The following is a 26,341-nucleotide window of genomic DNA, read 5'->3' as shown; positions in this document are numbered from 1 at the left end:
TCATTGACAAATTAAAGTTGCAAGCTGCAATGAACAGGCACTCGTGCCCCCTTGTTCATGGTGACCCCGGGAAATAATCATCAAGCTTTGATGCCAGGCTCTGAGACAATGAGATGGCATAGGCAAAAAAGCTTTGTCGGTTAGTGTCACGAGTGCTTGCTTCCGATCGTAGCTCAATTGGACCAATTCCCCAGTTGCAGTTCATCTAGACCTGCAATTCGCTCCAATTGGTAAAACTGGTATTCGGGGTTAATTTTTTTGTAACGTCCCAGGGGGCATGACTGAGTGATTTTTGGGGGGTATTGTTCAGGACTGCTAAAATACATACACTTTTATCTAGACTGCATCTGAAACTAAGTCCTGTACACAAATAAAAATCAGAGGGGATCGGGCCTATTCTGTTGCTGGTCCTTCCCTTTGAAATGACCTTCCATTAAATGTTAAGCAAGCCCCCTCTCTGTCAGTTTTTAAAACCCGTTTGAAGACAAATTTGTATTCTTTGGCTTTTGATTCGACGTGAGTCTGAAAGTTCGCTGCTGTTTTCCGGTGTCTATTGTAAATTGTATTTTGTGTTTATTTATTGCTTTCACTCGTTATATTATTGCTATTTTGTTGTTGTATGTAAAGTGCTTTGTTACAGCTCTAGCTGTTGTGAAATGCGCTATATAAATAAAGTTGTATTGTATTGTCTGAAATATAGATGGGAACTCATAGACGGACTAAAGCACAGACGAATGCCCAGCTTTGAAAATAAAAATGTATCAGGTTGCGAGCGCATCCCCACCTGCTTCCTTCTTCAGGTTAGCATAATGATTTTTATAGGATTTAGGTCTAGACTCGGCCTGGGCCGTCCCAAAAGCTCAAATTTGGGTCTGAATGCCAAGCATTACGATAGCCGCCTTAGAATTGCTATTTATTATGATTCTTCCAACAAATCAGTTGCACTTTAGGGGACCTGGCCTGACACAAACAAATTTTTGCAAAAACGCATGTGGTGAAAACTCCCAAAACTCACTCTGAAAAGCTAGAAAAAAAAATACACTCGAAAAGCATTTGGGTTAATAATAACACAATTTTAGGTCACAAATGGACCATCCACTAATTGGGTCAATGTAACCCACCTTCTTGCATTGCTTTGTACAAAACAACCCATTTTTGGGGGTTGTTTCGTACAAAACCACCCCGTTTTGGGGTCAAATTGACCCAAGTAGTGGATTGGTCAAAATTGTTTTATTTCTAACCCAACTGTTTTTAGACTGTAGCCCCAGACACAAGTTTCACCGATTAAAACTAAATTTGGTGAACGTCTATCATAACACAACGCAGAAAAAAGTCTCAAGGACCCATGGCCAATATTTAACAGGAAGTCACCCATTTTTGGTTTAAAGCAGCCATTTTGGGTGAATTCCTACGGTCATACTTCGGAATCTACCCAAATCGCGTATATAATTGCAAAGTTTCTAATGTGGTTGTCAGTTTCAGCTTGCCAGCAGATATCTGAAGGTTTCAGCCCAGGATTGACTGAATCAAAGACCCACATGCTCTCTTACTGAGACATTAGCTTATGCGTGAGTGTGTGTTCTGTTGCCCTGGAAACGAACTGATAAACAATATAGATTCACATGATTATAAACCGTTTACTCGCCAAGATAAATATAACCTTGTCGGGCTTAAAGATGCCGCTCCGAATTCCAAACGCTCATCCGTCTAAATTTGTTGATGAGGCTGAGAGACGGCGAATGGTAAATACTGAGAGGTGCACTCGCTGACCGCTGGGCTGAGTCAATATTCAGAAAAAAAAAAAAAAAAAAAGCCGGTCCGGACTGATGATTAGCCTGTAAAAAGCGGTTTCTACTCCAAGCCTCCACCCTTCTGTGTTTCCTACCATCGCCATGGCAACACACCAGCACTCCAGCCTGGCCCGCTTGCCTCTTTTGCACGCACATCCGCCGCATGAGTGCTGATGGCCTCCTTTTCACTCGCAGCATCTGCTTGCATTCTCACTCTTTTCCCACCATCATCATCATCCTTGACTGTTTTTGATTAGCCACTGATTTTCTTTTTGTTACCTCCATCAAGAAAAGTTTGTTTGAAACTTGTACTTTTTATTATGAGTGTGATGGAGCGCCTTTGAATGCCCGACCCTCCCCGACTCGTATATTCTTGGTGTTCTTTCAAAGGATATAACTACATTTAGGAGAGGAGTTTGAGCTAGTGTGATTGTAATTTACAATGTGTATGCTGAGTCAGACGCTGTAACGCCGGACATACCGGTAATTGAATCCGGATCATATTCTGTTAAGTTTGGGTGAGAATCCACATGCCACAAGGAAACTGATTTACAAAGTTCCCATCAGGTTTAACTCAAGTTTTCAATGCTGAGTCAAAAGTTGGAATGTCAAACTCGATTTAATCAGGAGTTGATCAATTTGGATTTCGGTGGAATTTATAAAATTATGATACTTTTTTATTGTAGCCTACCAGACTCAAGATAAATTTATCCAAATCAGATCTGGATTTAATTTGAGTTTGATGTTTGGGTTCAAACAAAATGTAGAATTTCAAACCAAATTTAATCTGTATTTGATCCATTTAAATGTGGGTGAAAAATAGAAGAAAAATTGATTTAAATTAAATTAGAGGCTTTGAATTTTCTTTTTACTACATATTAGACCTCACCCAAATTTAACCACATCAGGTCTACATTCAATTTGGTTTGACAACATACTACGTACTAACTCCTGTATGTAACACTTCAAATTGGATTCAAACCAGATCAGAAATGTAGACTTGTCTGATCATTTTTATGACTGCACAACTTGTTTAATTATCCAAAAGTATAAGAAATGCGGAATGCACCATTGTATAAGTTAATGTCCGATATGGTAAAAAGTCTATGGTTAAATACATACTAACATGAGGGTTTCATGGTAGCCATGCCGCCACAATACGGGTGGAAGTGAAGAGAATCCAGCAATGACTCTGATCAGTGTTTTCAAATTAAAAATACCCCACAAAGGACACCAAGCAACATGTGTCTTGTCACGATGCTTTGACGGGACAGTGAGCATTTAACAGGCAGCCACAACAGTATTAAGGCGGAGATTAGAAAATGTACAGGCTCCTTGCAGGCTCCAGCCCGTCACCATATCTGTCAACACTGCTAAAGTGCCATTTTTTATTCATTCAACCCCTTGCATCCTCTTTTCCTTTTGCAATTTATCCTAGCATATTAATGCACTCCTCATTTTGTCCTTGCTGTAAACACATTATGAAGAGTGGCATTAGATGAATGGTCACCCAGGCTACCATCGTTTTGAATGGATGGCTTTCTTTTTTGGGGCACCCCCCTCCTGCAGCTCTGTCAATGACTTGTAAACACACTGCTTAAGTATGAAGTCACCCCGTGGCCCGCCGCTTTAGTCGTCATGCTGAGATGCACACAAACACACGTTCGGCAGAGGGGTTTTGCCCTTGGGGGGGAAGGCATAGCATCACTTGGTCAACTTCCAATATAACTGTATTTACATCAGTGATTCAAAGAAGATCAAGCACAAGAAATTACAACCTGATCTTGGTGTCCACATATGTTTATATTGCTTCCACAATTGGGATGAAATCCGGATTAAACTTGGTTTAACATTATATCTTGTTACCTGGCATACTTGACACAACTTTGACTCAAATATAATGGGGCATTTTGAAATTGTAAATGTCAATTTTCATCCATATGTAACCAGATCAGATCAAGATTCACCTTAGTTTGACATTATATCATACTATAGTATCGGATACTCAAATCAGATCGAGAGTTTGGAAATTGTTCTCATTCATGTGGATCAGCACCCAAATGCAATTGGATCAGATCTGGAATCAATTTACCGTAGTCTGAATTGACATTACAATTTTGATTCAAATAAGATTGGAAATTCAACGTGTGGACTCTCACTGAAATTTAGCAGGATAAGATACACATTCAATTGTTAAAATAAATTACATCCAGATCTGACCATGTTCAATTTGGTTGATATTCACATGCAGTTAAAAAAAGATTAAAAAGAGAAAGTCGATAAAACTTTCAAAACCTCCCATCAATATGAATCAAATTTGGAACCCGCTTCTCGTGTAACAAGTGATACAATACAGATCACCACATGCAAAGTAAATGGTTCTTTTTACGTATTTGTGGCACTTTTAATCAAACACCTAATCAAATACACACAGACCTCGGTCAAAGCGACCTATTCCTGAGGAAAAAAATAAATAAATAACATAAGGGTTAATTGATGTGATTCATGCAACAGCACTAGTTTCTGTTTGCTTTGGAGACCACACACTCCGAAGATCAAGATCAAATATAGCTTTAAATTCACCTACCACCTCCGCCCGCATCGGCCTGAATACTGTATTTATTTTTAATCAAAGCCTTTGTTACACTCCCAATGATGAAACTGCCTGCCTGTCTTGTACTCACGCATCTTTGTCCAATCAGCATTTGTGTTTGGAAAGATGATGTGGCAGCAGTGATGGGCTCACTTCTCACGATACGTTCAACAAAACTAGCTCAGAAATTCCATAAGATGTCAAACTGGGAACACAATGCAAAAGCTTTCAATCTCCTTGTCATGTGGGTTGGAAATTAGACTTTTTCCTACCTTTGCACCCAAGTGTCTCTGCAGGCCCAGTATGTTTAATATACTTCACAATTTGTCACAGTATGTTTGTTTTCGTGCAAATAAAAAATGGTGTATATACATACATATACAGCACATACTGTATATGTATACATACTGTACATACATACATATATATACATATATATATATATATATATATATATATATGGACTGAAATTAAACTGGAATAGTTAGCACTTAATGTTGAAACTTTCAGCTTTTCCCATCATCACTCGCATTACTTTTTACGCCGGATGCCTTGAGACTGGCAGCAGCTATATATTGGGCAATGACCAGGAATCTAACTCGTCTGCACAAAGGCAGCAGCATACACCACTACAGTATCAGTACAAATAGTTAGGAGGTAGAAATTTTCCAAATCTGAGTTTTGCACATAACCCTGGTTGGGACCCCCTTTTTTAAGTGTACAATAGCTTTTCTCCCACTAAATGTTGCGTCTGTACCCTGGATGTTTATATCTTGACACTGGAAAAAGTACTTCTACCTCAGAGTCCAATAATTAGCCCCATAGAGTACTTTTGTGTCTACTGTACCTTGCACGGACATTTTCCAATTAGCTTGTGTTATTCCTTCAAGTCCAGAGGCAAACTGCCACATTAATCACCATTCTTACTGTCTGAACTAATCACAAAACCAAAGCAACATGTTGTTGATGGTGGAAACAAGCAGCAGGTGACACTTAAACTTTCGCCTGCGGGCATCACACCAAAAGCTCTGGAAAGAGCCCTGTGAGCTTGTTTTGTTACAAAGTCATGCCGAGTGAGGTTGTTTTGTTTCGCTGCCCGGCACATGATAGCGCTCAAGTCGTTCCGCTGGCGACGACCGTGCCAAAACAATGACCTGTGAAGGAGTTAGGAAGAAGACGCAACAAGCTGACGTCAGAGAACAATGTAGTACGGTTTCTGAGCCAATAACTACAACTGATGGGCAACCGGCCTGAAACCTCTGGTGTATGCAGGAAATAAATCCCCCATAGTACGTAATCATACAAAAGCAAGATCTAGATATCCATCCACCCATCAATTTTCTAAAGCGCTTGTCCCCATTAGGGTTATAGGTGAGATGGAGCCTATGCCAGGTGTCTTCTGGGTAGGGCCCACACTGGACTGCTCTCCAGTCATTTGCAGGGCACATACAGTGTAGACAAACAGCCATTCACACAAACAATTGCACCTATGAACAATTAAGATTCTTCAACAAACCTAAGAAGCATGATTTTGGCACGTGGGAACACGCAGTACCCGGTTTGAACTCAAGAGTCGAACCCGAGACTCAAACCTGGATTTCATGATCACATGTTTAACTCTAAACGCCTAAGCATTTTTAAAAAAACGTTTTAAACTAAATATGCATGAGTTCTTTAATAGAACTTAACCAAATTCCACTTAATTAAGTAAAGGAGTGTGCCCTGCCTCTCGACCCAAAAGTCAGCTGGTATACACTCCAGCTCACCCGTGACCAAAGTGAGGATAAGCGGTATAGAAAATGGATGGATGGATTTAGCCATCACTGCTAGCTAGCGAAATGCTACATGGCAGGGATATCAGATTTATGTGATATGTCACAATAAAAGACTTTTTAATTGACCCAAAGCTTTTGTAGGGAGAAGTTTAATTGGTTTAGTTTCAGTGTTTGTTGTATTGGCACACTGCCTCCCAATTGTAGGTATTCACTTTTTAAAATTATACAGTATTGATTTATTGCAAATTATTTTGAACACCCCAAGCTGCACCTCTCGGACCCTTGGGGTTCCCCAGTTTGGTCACCACTGTGTCTAGACATGATTGCATCTGGAATGTGAGTCAAATCCTTACTGTAACTGTATCCTGCGACAGTTTCAAGTCTGCCATTAAGAGACAGCAAGAATCAATGCGATGCAATGGCATTACTGTCAAAAGCGTCAACAAGTTGCTTTTCATGCAGACCAGCAAAGAAGCAACACGCTATGATCCCAATATTTAGCCTGGAGCTATTTTTTTTGGTATCCACATTCACACATACATATAAAGTCAGTTATTTTCCTTTCATATTTCAAGTTAGATGCGACGGCTTGCATGCTAAGTTGCTGTCATGCTACGCCAGCGTGGCCGAGCAATGACGTGAATCGCTTTAGTTTGGTCCCTAGGAGGCCAAAGCATCATCTGCTTTGTAAATGTTTCCGCTGCCGTCGCTCGTGTTCGCACACTGGCAATACCAGAAAGGCAATCCGGGAGGAATCCAGAGCACTGATTGGAGAATTCATTCCAGCCTAAAAAAAAAGTATGCCTATGAGCACATACACACACAAACACACACACGCACACACATACCCTATGCTTGGCTGCTTTGATACCACATCACACATCTCCAGTGAGGCTCTCCTGCATAGAAGCGCTGCCTAATTACAGCAGAGCCCCACTGCTCCCCACATTGCCTGTGGGTTCCGTAATGCACGACAATCTAAATTTGGTCTTCTAACACACAGGGTTAAAAGACGCTCTAAATGTAAACACTACAGCACCAAGGCAAATTAGCCCCTGCTGATGGAGTACACAACCCTGTCGTAATTAGTCCCCCCGCTAAACACTAGCCCCAGGGAAATTTTAAAACAAGCAGTTGTCTCGTCTCACGATAGGACGGACAACCTTGGATTCTTACCAATATGACGCAAGGAGGGTTATCGTAATGGCTTAGAAACACGCAAGCGGCAGTGCGGGACCGGACCACCATAGAGGATCTGCGCCCTCAGACAGGGAGTCTGACTGGAGGAGGGCCCGGGTGCCTCGCTGTCTGAAACCAAAGTGACAACGCCGGCCAACCAAAATGTAAAAGTAGAGCATCCTTTGGCCGCAAACCATCCGTCTCTGAGTGGTTTGTCGTGTCTTCTTCGTCTGTGGATCACAAGACGCTGAAGCCGTCCACCTTAGAAGCTTTGCCGAGGTCTCGTTTTACCTCCACAAGGGACTGCAAGATTATCTAGCTGTACCATAATGTCTTTATTTATTAGCAGGATCACGCAAGCCTAAATACCCATCAGTTTTCATTGAAGTGGAAATGGAAGGGTGGGGCATGGGCCAAGATAGAAACTAGTTACAGGTGTGGATCCAGGATTTTTTTGTGTCAACATTGTAATTTTGCAACATTTTGCTGAATTTCCCTTTGAAAAATGCATGCATCTCAGACATATTGTTGACATGTGCGATATATGCATATCCAAAATGGCGTACACTCGGGTGCTGATCCAAAAATAGGATTAAACAGCCTTGGTGGAGGTCTGCAGATGATATATGACAAGTGACACTCTATTACCAAACAGCTGTTTTCTATTCAACAGATAAAATGTGAACATTTCCAAACATTAGCGCTCATCCTTTTGGCGCAAGGCCACCTTCCCCGGTTCTAATCAGACCAAATGGATCGAATTAGTCGAGTAGAAATACAATGGTGTGACCGCACGCCCTGTGTGACTGAACACTGTGCTCGCTTAACATTTTAAATGGCAGCCAGCAACGCAGCAGCGAGGCTGGCGGTGAATAAAAAAGGGCCCTGAGGTCGCTGGCAGATGTGAGCGAAGCATTCTTTGTAAACAGTTGCGATTTGGATGCGGAGATAATTTTCTGGGCGGTTAGGATATTTTAGGGCCTGTGTGTGTGTTTATGTGTGCATGCTTTTCTTGGAAGCACCCATTTTGTAATTAATGCAAAAGACAGAGTACGGGGGGGCTTACAACGGAGTTATGTTCCTAAGGCGGCAGCGTAACCTAAATTTGTATGCAAGTTGGATAGCGCCGCAGTCTGTACTAACCTCGGCTAAAGTAAAGTCTCAACGCAAATATTTGAATGGAAATCACGTCTACGCCATCAATATAAACAATCAGTCAAGAAAAACAAAGTACAGCAATAACAGAGCATGCTGCATTTTGCCTCATAGTTTTTGTATTGTTACACCACTACACAAACTAGTTAATTGTACACCATTAGTAACATTGACATTTAGATGTTAGATGACCGAGGACACCCTTGTCCAGCAATACACCTTGTAGTTTTTTTCTGAGGGTGGCGTCATGTTTCCCCCGGGTTACTGATTCTCGCTACCTGGCATGCTGTCATCCGGATTCTGCTCTCCAGTCTGGTGGCCTCTGATGGACAGCTGGGGGCTGCATGGGTGATTTAGCCCAGATTTGTTCAGGAACCACACAGCTACTAGGAGCAGATGATGCTTCCTGATGCCCAGCTTGTCCGGCAACTGCCAAAGCGCGAAGGGGCCTGTGAGAACAGAAGGTCTGGCTGCCCCTCATCTCGGAGAGCCTCTCAGCCTCATTCAGCTGTCCCAAGTGGAGGAGGGACGCAAAGTGAATAATAGAGTCTGCAGCCAATGAAGGAGCACACACCTGCAGCCTGACTTCACCGGCATTATCAAATTGGATAAAACGTGGGAGGGTCGGACTGGGACCCTCAAGCTGTTAGCTCTCTAATGGTGGAGGCCGGAGGGTTTGCAGATGCAACGCAATCACCTGCTCCGGTCTGCATGTCACTGCTCCAGAGGGAGGAAATGAGGCAGCGTGACAGGACAGGACAATGTGGGAAAGGAAGCTAGGGGAGATAACAAGTCTGGAGTCATACGGAGACTTTCTTCCTCGTCTTCGATGGTGATCCCACCCTTGCAAGAGGAAGAGGTTCAAGGAGGGAGCAACAGCTGAGTCCAGCTGTTGCGTCGGGAGCCTGGTCACAGCTGCCAGAGGCCGACTCTCCCTCTGGATGATCTCCCGTATTTGCTTTCTCTCATAGACACTCCGAAGTTCTGTTGAGTTCTGCCTCACCTGCAGAAGACGCTCTGGCAGTCAGGCTGCATTCATGAAAATATTCTTGTCCCAAAAGAGAGTGCCGTCTTCCTTCCTTCCTTGCCAGATGTGGGCAGGAAAGCCTTGCAGCTGATTTCAAATCTCACAAATGTTTAGCTGGACTGTCATGGTGGCTTCACAATAGTCTGCACAGAGCATCAACCTTCACCTTGTTTAGTTTGATAACACAGACACAGAAAGAAAGGTCAGTCAAAGGATTTTCCCAGTTCAACGATTAGGAAAATCAATTAACTATGGGCTGGCACTTGTATTTCTTTCTTTGTACTGAAAGAAAGTGTTTTCTCATTCAAATCTGTGTTCCAACTCTACCATGTTGCATCAATTCTCTTCATTAAACATGCATTTCCTTGTGTGGAAAATGGAATAGAAAAGGCAGCAGAGACTGAGGCTCTGAGCGAACCCTTGTCAAATGCACAAGTCAAGTGTCCAAAAAATAAAGTAAATTCCAGCCTACTGAATCTTGTTTAGCATGTCAACATGTGAAAGCCATCCCCAAACCTACCACAAGGGTGGTAAGCTGACATACTAACAGCCAGGGGAACCTCACTGTATTGACTTTACAGTGTTGAAAGTACTACAGTATTTTCACCAATTACATTGGCGTATAAATCAGACATATTATGCCTTTTTTCACAATTTAAAACAGTTCCCGAATCATAGGGCACATATTCACAAACAACCGTTTACTCTCACATTTACATCTTAATACATTGTAGAGTCTTCAATTAATTTTACATGCATGTTTTTGGAACGTGGGCGAATGCCAGAGTACCCGTACAAAATCAAATACATGGTGAACATGCAAACTCCGCACAGCGAGGTTTCAATGGAGATTTGAACTCAAATGTCTGAACTGTGAGCTAACCATTAGGCGACCGCACCATTCTGCCAACACCCCAAATCCATAATTCAATTTGACAAGCCTATCCAAAATGGTTTTGGCAAAAATGAAAAACCATTCTCTTGTAAATGTAATTAATAGTTGGAAGTCAGAGACTCTTTTTGGTGCAAGACCATCCACAGCGTTTGTGGGCCACAACGCTGCCCCTCCACCCCACACATGCCTGAGGAAACCCATGAATTCACTGATGGACATCCGAGCGCAATAAAACGCACTTGGCAGCCTCCGGCGAGACAACTTTGACCGAAACGCTCACGCTCCGTCCAGATGTGCACGGGGGCCAAGAATCGTGTCAATGTCCCGACAAAGGCCCAAAGGGGCGATTGCTCGAGGAAGTATTACATTTGGAAACGCATTTAGTAGCACATCCAGTTTCCTGACATTTTACCATGCCGCTGCATAGAGTGCATGACCACAGAGGAGCCGGGTCGTTAACAGAAGGGGAAAAAGAAACACACGAGGCCAAGCGCAGCGTCAGCTCGCCTCTCCAGGGGATGCCGTCCAAGCTGGCAGGAAAACAGACCAGTGAGTGTTTTGTTTGTCGCAAATTCTTCACACAAAACATCTGGTGAGAATTGATTACATGCTTTCTGTGCAAAAATACCAATTCTGGACTTACCTCCAGAACTGGCTTCCCATGTTTACAAACCAAAAAAAATCCTCTGGCTACACTGGAAGACATTTCCATTCCAAAAAGACAGCCAAGTCCATGGGTGGGAAGAAAAGAGTGAATGTTAAGAATGCATCCGAGCATTCGCCTTTTACCTCGCAGTCACCAAATCATTGCATTTACCACGGAGATTTGGCAGAATGAGTAGTCTCTCTCATACAGCAAAGCTGCCATATAAGCAGCTTCTGAAACACGGATGAGAAATCTTCTACGGAGGAACTGAACACAAATAGAAATGAGGAAACGGATCGATTTCATATGCAAATCCCACATGGTTCAGTGAGGCGGAGAAGTTTTCGCTCTCCCCCTCTTTTAAGGTGGAAGCATTACAGAGAGAAACATACATGACGATAGAGGCATAGAGTAACGAAGCAATGCTGGCATTCTACAGCCCTCTGAGGAAAGTAGAGCGAGCGGAGCGAGATTAAATGGTACTGCAGGAACTATTACGACATGGCCGCTTGCTACTTGTTGCGGTAGCCAAGCCAACTAATTAATAAAAGGATTGAAAATGATGCATGAATGCTGAAAGATGCTGTCGTCGGGCTTAAACAAACAAGAAAGAAATCAGTTGATGACGGAATAATACATCAATAGCATTTCATTGCGATCCATAGATACCATCTACAAAAATCAAAGCAGTTCAGATCAGTATAATATGCACACATTTGAGTTTGAAATCAGTGTTTCGGAATAACATTCATTTTCTGGTGGTTTAAATGATTACTATAAGCTATTCTAAACCTTTTCCAGGGGCATGAAATAATCAATTTAATGCTGTTTTTAGGGCTCTGTCAAAAATCCATTTTTGAACTTTTACCATTACTGTAGTAGCTCGCTTAGTCCCAATGCCCTCGCTCTGCCAAGGTAACTGAAGTCCACTGGCCCAATAAAAGAGGGACCTGAGACTGAATAGAAAAAAACTTTAGGTAATTTCAAGAGAGGATTCTGTTCCATTCATTTCATGCACAGCAATTCAGAGTATTCTTTCGTTCCCCCATAAACTAGCCGCTCTCATTTGGCATAAAAGGAGACGTGAGAGTGCCACTTCATCACACCCTTACAACTCTGCCTTTCAAGATTTCAGACGAAATAATAGACGTGTTTGAGTGTCAGCCCATAGCGCTCCCTTTAAAAACATTGAACTGCATTAGTGGGCTTCATTATGTCAGACCATAGTCCTTCAGCATGCAGAAAATGTCCAACAAAGCCTAAAACTTTATCTTAGCATCAGCGGATGTGATGTCAAACCTTAAATCACACTGTAGCGTTTGCCTTGCGAATGGATTACAACTTCAAGAAGGGGTAAACTCACTGCATCATCTCACTCAAGGTGCCACAGTGGGATGCCATGACAAACAGCCCATTCTATTACTGTATGAACACAGGAGCAGGGGTGGAGAAATGAGAGGAGGAGATATGATCAAAACTCACAGCCAGCTAATGAGAAATGAGGTGAAATCAGATTAAGACTCGGATGCACGGACAGAAAAGGCCCCCTGTTTGCGTGTGTCACCTCTGTCACTCATGCCAGCAGTTGTCAGGGCTCATTTCCCCTTCATCCACCCGGAGAATACCTCCCAACTGCCACCACCACTACCTTTGCCGTTTTACTAGGGGCCCCATGCAGACAGAAAGACAATTCTTAGCGAGAAAACCATAATAGTGGGGTGTGAATGAGTCTTTGCACATAAGCAATGCAGCAGTCAATGCTTCATGATTTTAGAAATTAACTCTAAAATATCATAATTGATTTCAAAGTAATCTAAAAGCCAGCACAAACTGCTTTTCTTGCCATTTCAAAATGTTAGCCTGCCACAGAGCACGTTGTAAAATTCAATCGACCTGCCTGGTGTGGCCATTCTCTTTGACAATAGTACCTGACTACAGTGCGCATGTAAAATCCCCATCAAGATATCTATATGTTAGCAAGATCTGTTAGAATGTTAGCATTTGAGCTAGTCTCTTTCAAAATAGTACCTGACCTCTGGGAACTAAGCACTGTACCGCATATAGCAGGTTGTTAGCTGGCTTTAAGTTAGCATGCTAGCTTTTACCTTTATAAGACTTTCCATTTTGTTGAGGCCAAAGTTTAAAATAGTTCTCCAACTCACAATAAATTTTCAGGAGTTACAGACATGTAATAGGTAGCAGCCACATTTAAACTTTCCTGAGGAATTTTTCTAGTTTGCCATTCCAATACAAAAGTCTGGCCTATTGGCCTGTCCCAACATCAACGTCAAGAATTGAGAGTCTTTTCTAAACACAATTATACCATTTTATCACATACTGGTTGTTATTTTTATTGGATCTTGTCCGCATTTTATTGTTCTAAGAGGGCTTGTCACATTTGTGATGAATATAGGCTACTTTGGATTGAAACTGCGGTTACGATCCACTGAGTACAATTGATATATAAAGTGAAAGACACAGTGAGTTATATTTAACTTGCGTACCATCCAGAGGACACTGCAATGGAACTTATACCAAAGATTGAAATTGGTATTGGCTCATGGATGAATCTTGTGGTTTTTCAAATCGTGTTTTGCACGTCAAATCTGATTTCCTCCCTTGAGAATGGCCTATTTTCTTTGCCTAGCTCAAGCAGATTGAATTACAAGAACTAGTAGATGTTAACAGGCCTTAGTTTTTATTTTTAGGTTTCTTTTCTACTATCCATGCTATTTCTATATATTTTTTCCCACTGCTTGGGTTGTGGGTGAGCTGGAGCCTATCCCAACTAACTTTGTGGGGTACATTGTGGACTGGTTGCCAGCCAATCTTAGGGCACATATAGACCAGCAGTCATACTCATACATACAGACAGTTTAGAACTTTCAATTGATCTAACATTCATCTTTTTGGAATGTGGGGTGGAAGCCAGAGTACCCAAAGAAAGCCCAGTTAAGTATGGAGAGAACATGCGAAGGCCACATAGGGGGACCACGGTCTAGATTTGACACGGGGCCTCTAGACTGTGAGGCAGGACTTCAAACTAATAGTTTACCATGCAGCCTTTTCTAACCTAACCAAAACAACACAAAACAAACAAACAAAAAAATTGTACACGTATCGATCCACAAGGGGAAAATGGCTAAAATAACAGTCACAGATAATTGTTAACTGCTGTGCTTGGGGGACCTGTGGGGGTAAAACAAAGAAACTACTTGAAATAGTCAATCACAATATGCATATCAAAGTGTTTGAACAATGTTGTGTGATGACAAAAGAGAGTAATGCATGTCTGGCTAAGAAGTTTGGCTTTCCAACAGGCCCCCCTAGTCAAGCCAGTACGTTCTCACACTGGCGGCCAACAACCCAAGAGGGTCTGAAGAGTGCTGGCTTTGGAGGGCCTCCTCATACTCGGACATATACTTGGATAGCAAGGGTGAACCAAGAAGTTGTCATACGCTGAAGGAAATGAAGAGGAAGCAAAATGTCCTTCCTGGCGAGATAACTACGTGCGGTTTTAAAGATATTTTCATCAACCCACCCTGGAATTACTCCAAAACAGCATATTTAACTATTCCTTGCTTCATGCTCCAAATTCTATAATCAATGTCAGTTTGTTCCCATCTCCCATCATCCTTGCGGTTCCTGTGATTTATAATTAGGGGGACCTCACACAAGAAAGCCCTCGTAGCTTCTATTTCTGCACGCAAGCCAGGAGTCGCGGTGAGGCCCTGAGTCTCTCTTTTACCCTCCCTCTCCCCAAGGCCAAACCCTCGGCCAAGAGTCCGTCTGCTGAGCCCTCTGTCTGTACTGCACTCGCTATCCAAGTCTTTGATCCATGCAAGATTCAGTTTGTAAGGGAAAAAAACGTGCACACTCAAGAATACGGTATGTCTGAATAATGAATCTCTAGTCGAGTCTTTTAATGTCCCTGAACTTCAGGTTTGCTGTGTCGGTTTTTTTGGTGCCAATTTTCTCACGCTCATCCAGCTTAATTAGGAAACCTTTTGTGATTGAAGTGATACTTCTTTCTTTGGAAAGACTTTGTGGAAATAAAAACCTTTATCATCTTGACTGAGGACACTCCACCCAGGAAACTGTTGAGGCATGGGAATGGGGGGTGCTCATTTTGGCATGAAACTCGGAAGACAGAAGTTCTGACAAATATCCCTTCAAGTGTTAGCTCCTCTTTACTTCGGTCACAAGTACATGAAACTTGAAAAGTGTCTTACCTCCAGGATGCACGTGCCTGGAGCCGTGTCCTCATTGATGGAGACATTGTAGAAGTTGGTATCAAAGACAGGCTCATTGTCGTTAATATCCTGTAGTACGATGTTGACCACCGCGGTAGACGACAATGGCGGCCTCCCTCCGTCTGTGGCCACTATGGTTATGCTGGGATTGGGGTTCTTTTCATAATCCAGCTGGGACAGAGTGGTGATAATCCCCGTAATGGCATCTATGCTGAACCAGTCAGCAAAGGCTCCTTTATCCCGAAAGATGCTGTAGTTAATGTCCCCATTGGGCCCCTGGTCTTTGTCTCTGGCAGTCACCTGTAACACAAAACTCCCAGGAAACACCACCTCCGGGATAACCTGCCGATACACAGCTTGGTCGAACAGCGGCGGGTTGTCGTTGATGTCGGTCACCTCAATTGTGAACGAAGATTCGGCCCGGAGAGGAGGCGTGCCAGAGTCGGTAGCCATAACCCTCAAGTCATAAACATCTCTCTCCTCCCGATCGAGAATCTGATCCACACAAACCAGATAGATGATATTGTCTTTGGTTGTCAGTCCAAATTTGCCATCTCCGCCCTCCAGCGACACGTTGACATTGGCGTACTCGCCGTAGTCTGGGTCCGTGACAGAGATTCTGGCCACGTACTGTCCTGGCTGTGCACCTTCTGAGATTTGAGGAGAGCCATCCTCGCTTAGAAAGATGATTGTCATGGTGGGCTGGTTGTCATTGTAGTCTCTGACATGGATGGTGACAAAGGCGTTGGTCACCTCCGGGTGCGTGGCATTGTCTTGGGCTTGTACCACCAGTTCATGGACTCTCCGCATCTCAAAGTCCAGTGGCTTGTTGAGGGTGATGATGCCCGTGTGAGGTTCAATAACAAAGTAACGATCTGGGTCGCTTTGTCGCCTGTTGATCTCGTACGTCACCATGCCGTTGGTTCCCTCGTCGGCGTCTGTGGCAAACACCTGCAAGATGTTGTTTCCTGGTTGCAGGTTTTCGGATATGATGGCATGGTAGCGGCTCTGATTAAACACAGGAGCGTTGTCATTAATATCCTGGACGGTGATATCTAAGGTCATTTGATCGGTTCTTTGAGGGGAACCCCCATCAAAGCCCTCCAAGGACAAAGTATAGGAAGACCTTTTCTCCCTGTCTAGGACAGCATTGACCACCAAGTCCAGATAAAGGACTTCATTGCTTCCCCTCCTGGTCTCCAAAGTGAAGGCCTGGCCAGTGTTTCCATCCTTAATGAGGTAACCCTGTGTGGTGAAATGACCTCCATCCGCATCCACTGCCGGGTCAAGAGGAAACCTAGTGCCAATAGCTGTCTGCTCGGGGATTCTGAAAGTAGCATGTTTTTTGGGAAATGTTGGCCCATGGTCATTTATGTCATTCACTTTGATGGTTACCTCAACCGTCACACCAGTCATGGTTACAGCAATGAAGTTGTACCTGTCCCTCAGTTCTCGGTCCAGAACCTTGGCAGTCTTAATGATTCCCGTGCTCTCGTCAATGTCCAAATCGGTGCTCACCCCAGTGCCCTCGTGGTCAGAAATGAAATAGAGCGCCGCCGTGATACCAGGAGGCAGCCCTGCGCTTATGTCACCGACGATGGTTCCTGCTGGTTGCTCCTCATCCAGCTGTAGATCCAGGGTGCCTTGAGCCACTGGTGAATAGATCGAAACGAGCCCCAGGACCACATACATCAGCACAATCCTTCTCATCCACCAGCCGTCACGTTGCAAAGGATCCATTGTGGACTTCCCCAAACCCTTGGCAGCTGTCTTCATTTTGCCTCCTTTCTTCTAAACCTGCACACACATAGAGTACATGTGAGAAAACGCTGAACAATATCAAAACCTGACAGTGGTAAAAACAATGGAGATACGCATTATTTCTGTGTTGACATACAGAGTGAGCTGGTTTAAGAAAAATAATAAACTTCACAAAATACTTTCCCATATGTCGAACAGGCACAAATCCCAACCGCACAGAACCCACACATAACATTTTCCCTACACCTCTTACTTCACCTAATAAGTCAACACCTTGTTCCCCCTGCGCACCACTGAGGCCGCCTTCGTAACATGAAAACCACATGCCGCAGCACACCACCTCCCATCTCCTTGGCTGCTGCTCCTTCTCCATCTAATTAAAAAGGTGCAGCTCTCATTTTTGCTGCTCACCATAGCAATAGACAGTGATGTAGTCTGTCAAGCCAGACCCTGGATTGAATTTGTGTGTGCACTCTAAACATGTAGCTTCCATTGAACCATTGTCATTTTGAATACTCAATACACATATGAAAGTAGCTTGATACAAATGAGCTTCCAGTTATGTTTGTGCCCTTTTTCCTCATGTTCATTGGTGACTGCATTTTTAGTCATCAAACAAAAGGGTTAATTTAAAAAAGAATTTCCAAATGTATTTCATGAAAGCGCAAAGAACAAAGCCCAGAAGGTTTATCTTTTTTTTCACATTTTAAAAAATATTTCCTTTGATTTTCAAATTTAGAAGGATTAATCAACACTATTCTGATGATTATTCTGAAGTTCCACCTGTGGTCGTCTTGGTAACGACTGTCTGACACTGGCCTCTTTAGTGGATATTCAATCAGAATTTCAAGGCTCCCTTGGTGGTTTGACTGATGTGTGCAAATCTTCAGCACATTGTACAGTAGAGATACAGCGCGTCGCATACTCAGGGAACATGGGCCACAAGTCCAAGGGCTCCGTGCAGTCTACCACGTGAACTTTTTCTGGCGCTGCACCATTGCAATTACTCTCTGCTGGCAGCTAGCCATCAACACTCACACATGCTTCCATGACTAATTTCAGAGTCTTCAGAACAAAAGATGCTAATTTTAACGTCAACAACTCGGGAGATTTACTTGTTTTAAAGTACACGTATAGTCTTGGGTTGTGCAATTTAGGAATGTGATGATTAGAAATGGCAGTGTGTCAGGCGAGACCTTGGCATACTTCACGATAGCTGAGTATAGCGGGCATCAAAGGACAAATGCTGCATGATTTTCATTTAGATTTTGTTCAGCAGAGTATGTAGCAAGTGCATGTCCATGTTCACTTCTGGTGTATTTTTTCGAAATCAATTCATCAGTAATCCATTTATTTGTAAAGGTAACAGGATCATAGATTGTGTTTATGATAGTTTTAAGATATTAATATAGGAAAATATAAACATTTTTAGAAGAGGGGTCTATTGCTTGTGGACTTTCACTATTCCCTATCCTCTGTAATTTACTGGGATTAATGTAATTCTTTATCCTTCAGGTATTTTGATGAAAACTGCGAAAAATGCATTATACAGTATGTCTCCTTGGAGAGTTTCCACTTTATCCAATAATCAACATACCGGTAAGTGTTTTGGACATTCTCTTTTTTCCTGATATTTATATCTCTTCATTAAAACTGAGCTGTGGATTTGCTTCCTGCACTTTTCTGCCACTTTGAGACTGGGGATAATGGCAGTAAATGAGAGGGTGAGCACATGTGTAGCACACTCACTGAGCAGTTTTATGAGTGCTGCTCTTGGCTGCAACAGAAGCACAGCCAGAGCTTGAAACCTTTGACAAGTGCTTGAACTTTCAAGTCTTCAGTATTGATTTATGTTCCAGCAACACTGGGCATTTTTCCTTTCTCCAAAGAAACAAAGGATAACTTTCCAAGGCTGGAGTCTTTGTAAGAATGCCACATTTGAAATAAAGCAGCCCTTTGGTTGGGTAGAGGACCTCTGCAGAGCCAGGCAGGCCTAATGGATCGAGCAGACATGCTGGGGTAATTGCATGAAAAAAAAGGGATCTCAGGTTGGGAGGGGATTTGATTGTGTATGAAGCCTGAGAGGAATCTCTACGCTAAATGTGGAACTCAGTTTACACAGGCCTCCATTACTGTTTCTGAATGTCTAGAGGTCAGTCCACAATCTTGAGTTTAAAAAAAAACACTCTTTAAAGATGTAAAAAGTTCTGAAAAGGTATAGTAGTTATAAATAAATAGTTAGCTAGTCTGATAGCTGGAAGGATAAGTGGCAAGAAAGCAATCAACGATAGATCATTGATTGGGTGGATTTGAACGACAGACCGATAGATAGAACCTTTATTGTTTTAATTGTTTTTGGGGATTTGTGTTGTTTATAAACCTCACTAGTGAATTAACAAGATAGCTAACTCGGATTATAGATAGAACTTAACTATTGTGTTTCAGATAGCTATCTTACTAGTAATGGGCTTAAATTTAGCAACAACAAAAAGAGCATAAATAGCTGATAGCTGATTGACTGCAGTGAGTAGTAAGTCAATCCCTTTTGTGGCTTTCACATCTCATGTTTTCTTTGCGTCTGACTACTTTGAATCCTCGATACTGACCGCGCATCCAAGGTTTCAAGGTCTTACATGCAGAATCAAAACATCTGCTCCACTCTAGCGGACTGCTTTCTGCTGACTGCGCACGTCTTCCATCTTGATACATCAAGATACATAAAAAAGTACATTTGGTCTTTTATTCCTCTCGCTTGCAGAAGTGCAATTTGTCTTCCTGCGCCATAGGAACATGACAAGCACATCTTTACTTTTGGCAATGCTCACAACAGAAAAAAAATAAAAATACATCAGCTCTGTTGCCACCTTCCACAAGCCAACGAACGTCTACATTAAAAAGTGAGAGGCCAAATCATGCATCAAGCAAACTACAGCTAAGAACAAAATGATTCAAATCCTGGACACATTTGAAGTGCAAGTTCAAGTAAATTTTTACGTGGTTAAATGTAGAAATGAGTGACACAAGAAAGTGACAAAAAAAAAACACACAAAAAGATCAAGTCTAAAAACAACAAAGTAAACATTTGTTATAAATATTATACCAACACATCCAGACATACATTAAATAAACAAACACTGTTACTCAGCAATTGGCCAGGCTATGACAGGCTATGATTGTGGGCATGATATTGAACAAAGTCAACTTATCTTGTACTGTATTGCAGAAAAGAGGGAAACGGACAGACAGACTAAACAGATACTAACCAAACACCTTTTTGTTTTGTTAAGTAATCTCACTGATGGCTACTCAACTCATATAGGCTTCTTTACGCCTTTAATTGAGAAGTCAAGGTAAAAGACAATATGGAGACTAGTTTGAGACCATTAAAAAATATGTGTTAGCGAATGCGTTAGTACAGCTAAATAACAGTAAAGATATTGAGTGCAATAAGCTCCAGTACGCCCGTGACCCTTGTGAGGAGAAGCGGTAGAGATAATGAATGAATGAATGAATGAATGAATGAATGAATATTGAGTGCAAAATGGCTGTGTGAATATACAGTATATTGTGACTGAGCAAGACTGACTTGACTTATGACTTGCTTCACCAAGTAATAACTTGATTCGACTTGCTTGAAATTTAGTGCTGACTTGACTTGACTTTCTTGATTTTTGTCACAGTAACTCGGCATATGCTTGAAACTTGAGCGTATGACTCGCACCGATGTGACATACTCCTTTCCACCTATTTATCAAAGAAAAAAAACTTGAGATTGTTCCAATAAATCAACAAGTTTCCAAACTCATGGTTGCACAACTTTAATCAAAACAACCAAACCACCAACAAGCATGGAGGGGGTAGCGTTTGTGTGTGCGTGTGTCTGTGCGGATGATGTGGGGTGGGGGTTTGTACTGTTGCGGTCCACTATGTAATTGGAGCCTCTGACTCCATGTAACCATTCCAGTTAGCTTGTGGTCAGAGGCCGTGCCAGCCTGGACCAGGCTCAATGGAGCCAGAATGGAAACCACAAACACAAGTGACAGACGGACGTGAAGATGACGAACATAGAGCCAAAACAATCAGAAAGGATGGATGGATGGATGGATGGATGGATGGATGGATGGATGGATGGATGGATGGATGGATGGATGGATAAGATAGCTAAGATAGATAAGATAAGATAAGATAGATAAGATAAGATAAAATAGATAGATAGATAGATAGATAGATAGATAGATAGATAGATAGATAGATAGATAGATAGATAGATAGATAGATAGATAGATAGATAGATAGATAGATTTGAGTGAGAGTGTGTGTGTGTGTGTGTGTGTGTGTGACGTTGCGCATTTCCACAATGTCACACACCTCAGTGGCATCATTCAAAACACATGGGGATCGCATTACAGTGCCAGGTGTCAGCATGTGTGTGTAGGGGGGATGTTTGAATATGGTCTCAGCCAGGGTCACTGGTGGTCAGCGGATGGGAATCATGTGTAACGGTGAAGAGGTTAGACTGCTGTCAAAAATGTCCATAAATGTCCACAAAAACTAGGTATTATGGGAAAGGTCTTTAACAGAAAATTGTGTTTTGTTGCATTTATAAAATGACGAATGACCAAGACCAGGAGATAGATAGAGTTAATTCAACTATAGTTGTTGGGTTTTTTTAAGTGAGTAAGCTGATTAGCCTTAGCGATAGATCCTGTAGCTGGATGTTCTAAATAAATTAGTACTGTTGTTTTAAACTGGTTAGCTAATTAGCAAGACAGCCAGAAGCAATTTTGTTTCTGTTGTGTTTTTAATATATAATATATACATATACATATACATATATACATATACATATATATATATATATATATATATATATATATATATATATATATATATATATATATATATATATATATATATATATGCAATTTGCAATAGCTGTCAAACAGTGGCTTTAAAATGGTGAAATTGAGAGATAAATAGACGGTGCACCCGTGTATTTAATACATGACGTTGTTGTGTTTTCACTTTTAACCATAGCCTCACAGCATGCGCCCCCGTTTGAAATGGAATAAAAAAGGTTAACGCGGGGGTTAATTGTGTCTAATACAGCAGTCGCTGTCTGGGTCTGTGTGGTGCCTATGGTTTTTTTTTTATTGTGACATCTAATTGGGATGAAATTCTTTTAAAGAAATAAAAGAAAAAAAGAGCAAACAATGGATGAAAAATGATGAAAGAAAATCAGTTGTTTACAGAGACACAATGTGACGAACTACATAAAACAAATTCTCCAAACCCCAATGCTCTGGTCAAGACAGCCTCAAAAGATTCCCAAATTTCCGAGGACTAGAATGCTGGGGAATTATTTAAAAACGCTTTTTGTTGTTTTGTTTGTTAATGCAACCACTTTTGAGTCCCAGTCCCTCCTGGGTCGCGCGACATGGCCATCTCAAAAAGATCCACATGTAATTATTTTTAATCCCACGCAGGATTGTGTATCGGCAGCTTTGTCAGGCTGCAAGGGCGTTTAGGGTGAAAGGATGGCGCCTTGCTCATGACATCATCTTTGGAGGGTTTTTTACACGCTGCCGGGAATAATGAGATCAATAACTCCAAAATGTTCCCCCTGAGGCAACAGGACTACAAGGGCAGATTTTGGAATCATCACTGCTCCTGCAGGACAGATTGTTGGAGTTTACTTGCCTAAAATACGCAAATGTTGCTTTTTATGTGGGGCAACTTTGGTCCTCAGAGACTTAAATTAGAATAGTGTTTCCCGCCATTTATTGAGCCAAAGCACATATTTCACATTAGAAAACTTCATGGCATACCACCAAACAAAAATGTCTCAAAAACGATTTATCCATCCATTATCTGAACTGCCTCATCCTCACGAGGGCCACGGGCATGCTGGAGCCCATCCCGGCTGACTTTGGCACACATAGACAAACAAACATTCACACCTAAGAACAATTTAGAGTGTTCAATCAACCTACCGTGCATGTTTTTTGGAATGTGGGAGGAAACCCTGAGAAAACCCACACAGGCACCAGGAGAACATGCAAACTCCACACAGGAAGGCTGGGGCCCGGAATCTAACCCATGACCTCTGGACTGTGAGGCGGACATGCTAACCAGTCACCCACAGTGCCGCCTCAAAAACTATATACAATGTAATAATGATGATGTTTTCTCAACTTACCCACTTTGTTAGTCTCTTTGATACGGAAGTGTGGTGCTGCCAATGTGGAATAGAAAAATATTTTGACTGGCAAAGACTTGCTTGCGAGAACGTTTGAATGTATTCAAATATGTTCGAACAGACTTGCAAGTAAGTTCGAACGTACTGTTTTATTTTGACAAAGTATGAATACGATGGATTATATTGTGTGAATGCCGAGAAAATGACAAAAAAGACATAGGAATGTTACTTTTCGGACTACTATTTTTGGCAAGATATCATCGCTGTTTCTGCCGCATAATTTTTGCCGTTTTCAAATATTCAATTAATTCCATCCTACTAGTTATGAAATGTTATTTCGTCAAAATAAAACCAACAACAAAAAGTTGAGCTCGGGTGACCTTTTTGTTATCCCAAAGCTAATGTTGGAGGGTGTAAAAAAAGCACTTTTTGAATCTTATTTGCACCATGCCACTGTCCTTTGATTGGTCATTGATGTGATATGTTACAATCCAATGTCTCCTACAATGCTTGGTAAATAAATAAATTAAAAAATCAGCCTCCAACACCAGTTTCCCGTATCGACACAAAATTAGGAAATTAGGTTGACATTTCTATCATAACAGGACGCGCGAAAAAGTCTCAAGATTTTGAACAAGAGGTGGACCATTTTGGTTTGAAACAGCTATTTCGGGGTCACATTTTGAGAAACTCCTTCTCTGAAATCCGCTCAAACATTCCACATTTGTGAGTATCTGAGACGGATCGCAAAACGTCATTGCATATACACCATCTAGCACGCATCAAAGTTAAGTGATAATTTTGAGGACAAATATTTGAAAAAATTCAATTGACCTCAACACCAGTTTTGACACGATATTTGGTGGCCTTGTATATCATAACAGAATGCACAAAAAGTCGGATATTGGATATTTGCCCCATTTTGGCCAAATTTCCAGCACGATTTGTACTTTGGTTAACTATATTTCGCTCAAATGAGCCCCTATCAGAATCAGGTATCTAAGATAGATGGGCTATGCGAAACTGGAAAACTTTTTTAGGCAAAATATGGCATCAAACGGTCATTTCGAGGGCTAATCATTTATTATGCTTGCAGTCTCAATTATTATGTGGGCATTTGGACTCATTGACAACAACTTTCCACATTGACTGGATCAGTTGCAAACAAATGGCTCATGTATGTAAAACGACAACAGAAGCATAACAAAGTTACATCAAAAGCAAATCAAAGCAAAAATGTGCATGACTAAACCCCTGCTGAGATGGTTTATTTACAGTACAGAGTGAAGCATCATCATGGGAGTGTGCTCACAAACTTAAACTGCTCTCACACATGTAGATGCACATAGGAAATAGTTGCTAATACGATGCATAATATAAATGAATGAATATATACAGTATTTTCTAGATTTTGTATGATTGTACATGATGCTTTGTTTGCCTTGACGCTGACACAAAAGTCATACTCGAAAACTATGAATAAATATTTATTGTATTTTTTGTGTGTTTATGACTGTACATAAAGCTCTGGAAAGAAGTAAGATGATTTTGCTTTGTATAGGTACTAAATATGTGAGTAAAATTAACATTTTTTTTTCTATAAAATACGAACAGCAAAATTCAAGATTCTGTCAACATATTGTGGTTTAGAACATTTATTTGCAGAATATGAAAAGTGGTCGAAATGTTATTTTTAACCTCTTATTTTTTAAAATATTTTTAAGTGTACATGTAAACTCTAAACAAACAAACAAACTAAAGAAAAGGCTGGTGAATGCACAAAAGCAAAACTTTACAAGCGGGTTTGCATGCATAAAGATGTTATCATTATTTGCATTATGAGGTTTGTGAGCATCTCCTGAAGATCAAACTTGACCACCTGAAACCGAAATATTAGGAACATCTCTCACTGCGCTGGCATGGTGCACTGCAAGTTGCACATCCATTCATTACGTTTCAAGAAAAGTTACGCAACAATACTTTCAGAGGTGGCTACTTACCTTCATGGGTTTCTTTCCAGGTGGCGACAACAACAAGGCGAGATTGGAGTCATCCAACAACAAACAACAATAACAAAAACTCTCCTCTCAATGCTTCGCAATAAAAACCAAAAAGAAAGTGAGAGTTGCATCCATCTTTACGAGATCTCCTCACGCCTACTAGTGCACAATTCCAACGAAACTTGGAAAAACTTCCTCATTAGGTGTGTTTTCTCCAGAACATCTGCAGCGACTGTCGTATGTCTGCTTGGCCGTTAAGAAGAACTGCTTGCGAGAATGGGGCTCCAACCGCGGACTTGTCCCTCTCTCTCCCAAATGTAATGTATTCAACACATGACTGGAGTGCAGGCTGGCAGCCTCCTCTCGCCCCCTCCGCCTCCTTCACCTTGTAGCAGCCACAAGGAGGTGGGGGTGAGTTGAATGCTGCACTCTGCTGCCACCATGCTTTTTACAATGGGACTGTGTATGGAAGACAGCATAACGTAATTGAAGTTTGATCAATGGGAGCAATAAAACTCACTTAACACTTTGAGAGCTGTTCCTAATATGTCGTCTCGAACACATGTATAGTATCCAAAATGTTAGAAGCAGTTCTAAATACGACAAAGTCGCCTTTTCAAACCATCGCAAACATTAATTTGTGGGTGATCAAATTATCTCTTGTTAAATGTCAGACTTTAAGACTTGCAAGTGTACCTAATGTCGTGGCCACTTTTATTGTCATTTTTTTAAATACATAATGGAAAGTGTAAAACTCTTTATTTTTCTTAGGATACGTTAGGGGAAAATATGAAATTATACATTAAATATGAGAATTGTATAATAATACGGTACATTTAATATTTATATTTTCAAAAATGTCCTCATGTTTTTACTCTTCATAACATTTTTATATTTAGCGTATGTGATACATTTATTTCATTTTATTTTATTATACTTTTACCTTTCTTCGTCAATACTTACATTTTTTTTAAACAATTCACTACTGTCTTATAAGCTGTATATTTACCAGAAAGTTGGAGAAACGTTATTATTCCTTGGTACAGTATTTCTTGGTATTTCCTCAAA

The 26,341-nt window shown here is 41.4% G+C and overlaps 1 protein-coding gene across 1 annotated transcript in view; it reads right to left on the bottom strand.

Annotated features, from left to right (window-relative positions):
* Positions 1–25,660, bottom strand: part of LOC147144849 (protocadherin-16-like) — a 100,827-nt gene extending 75,167 nt beyond the window's left edge. Inside the window, exons 1-2 of the mRNA XM_086036795.1 lie at positions 25,274–25,660; positions 15,293–17,110 (exon numbers count right to left, since the gene is read on the bottom strand). Of these exons, the coding sequence (XP_085892921.1) occupies positions 15,293–17,089 (1,797 nt within the window). The 5' untranslated portion in view covers positions 17,090–17,110; positions 25,274–25,660. The remainder of the gene's footprint in view (positions 1–15,292; positions 17,111–25,273) is intronic.
* Between the last annotated feature and the right edge of the window lie 681 nt (positions 25,661–26,341).

This window comes from Filicampus tigris, chromosome 7, assembly GCF_054856515.1.
Source record: "Filicampus tigris isolate MCC_2025a chromosome 7, RoL_Ftig_1.0, whole genome shotgun sequence".
Classification (NCBI taxonomy): Eukaryota; Metazoa; Chordata; class Actinopteri; order Syngnathiformes; family Syngnathidae; genus Filicampus; species Filicampus tigris.
This window is presented reverse-complemented; position numbering and strand designations above follow the sequence as displayed.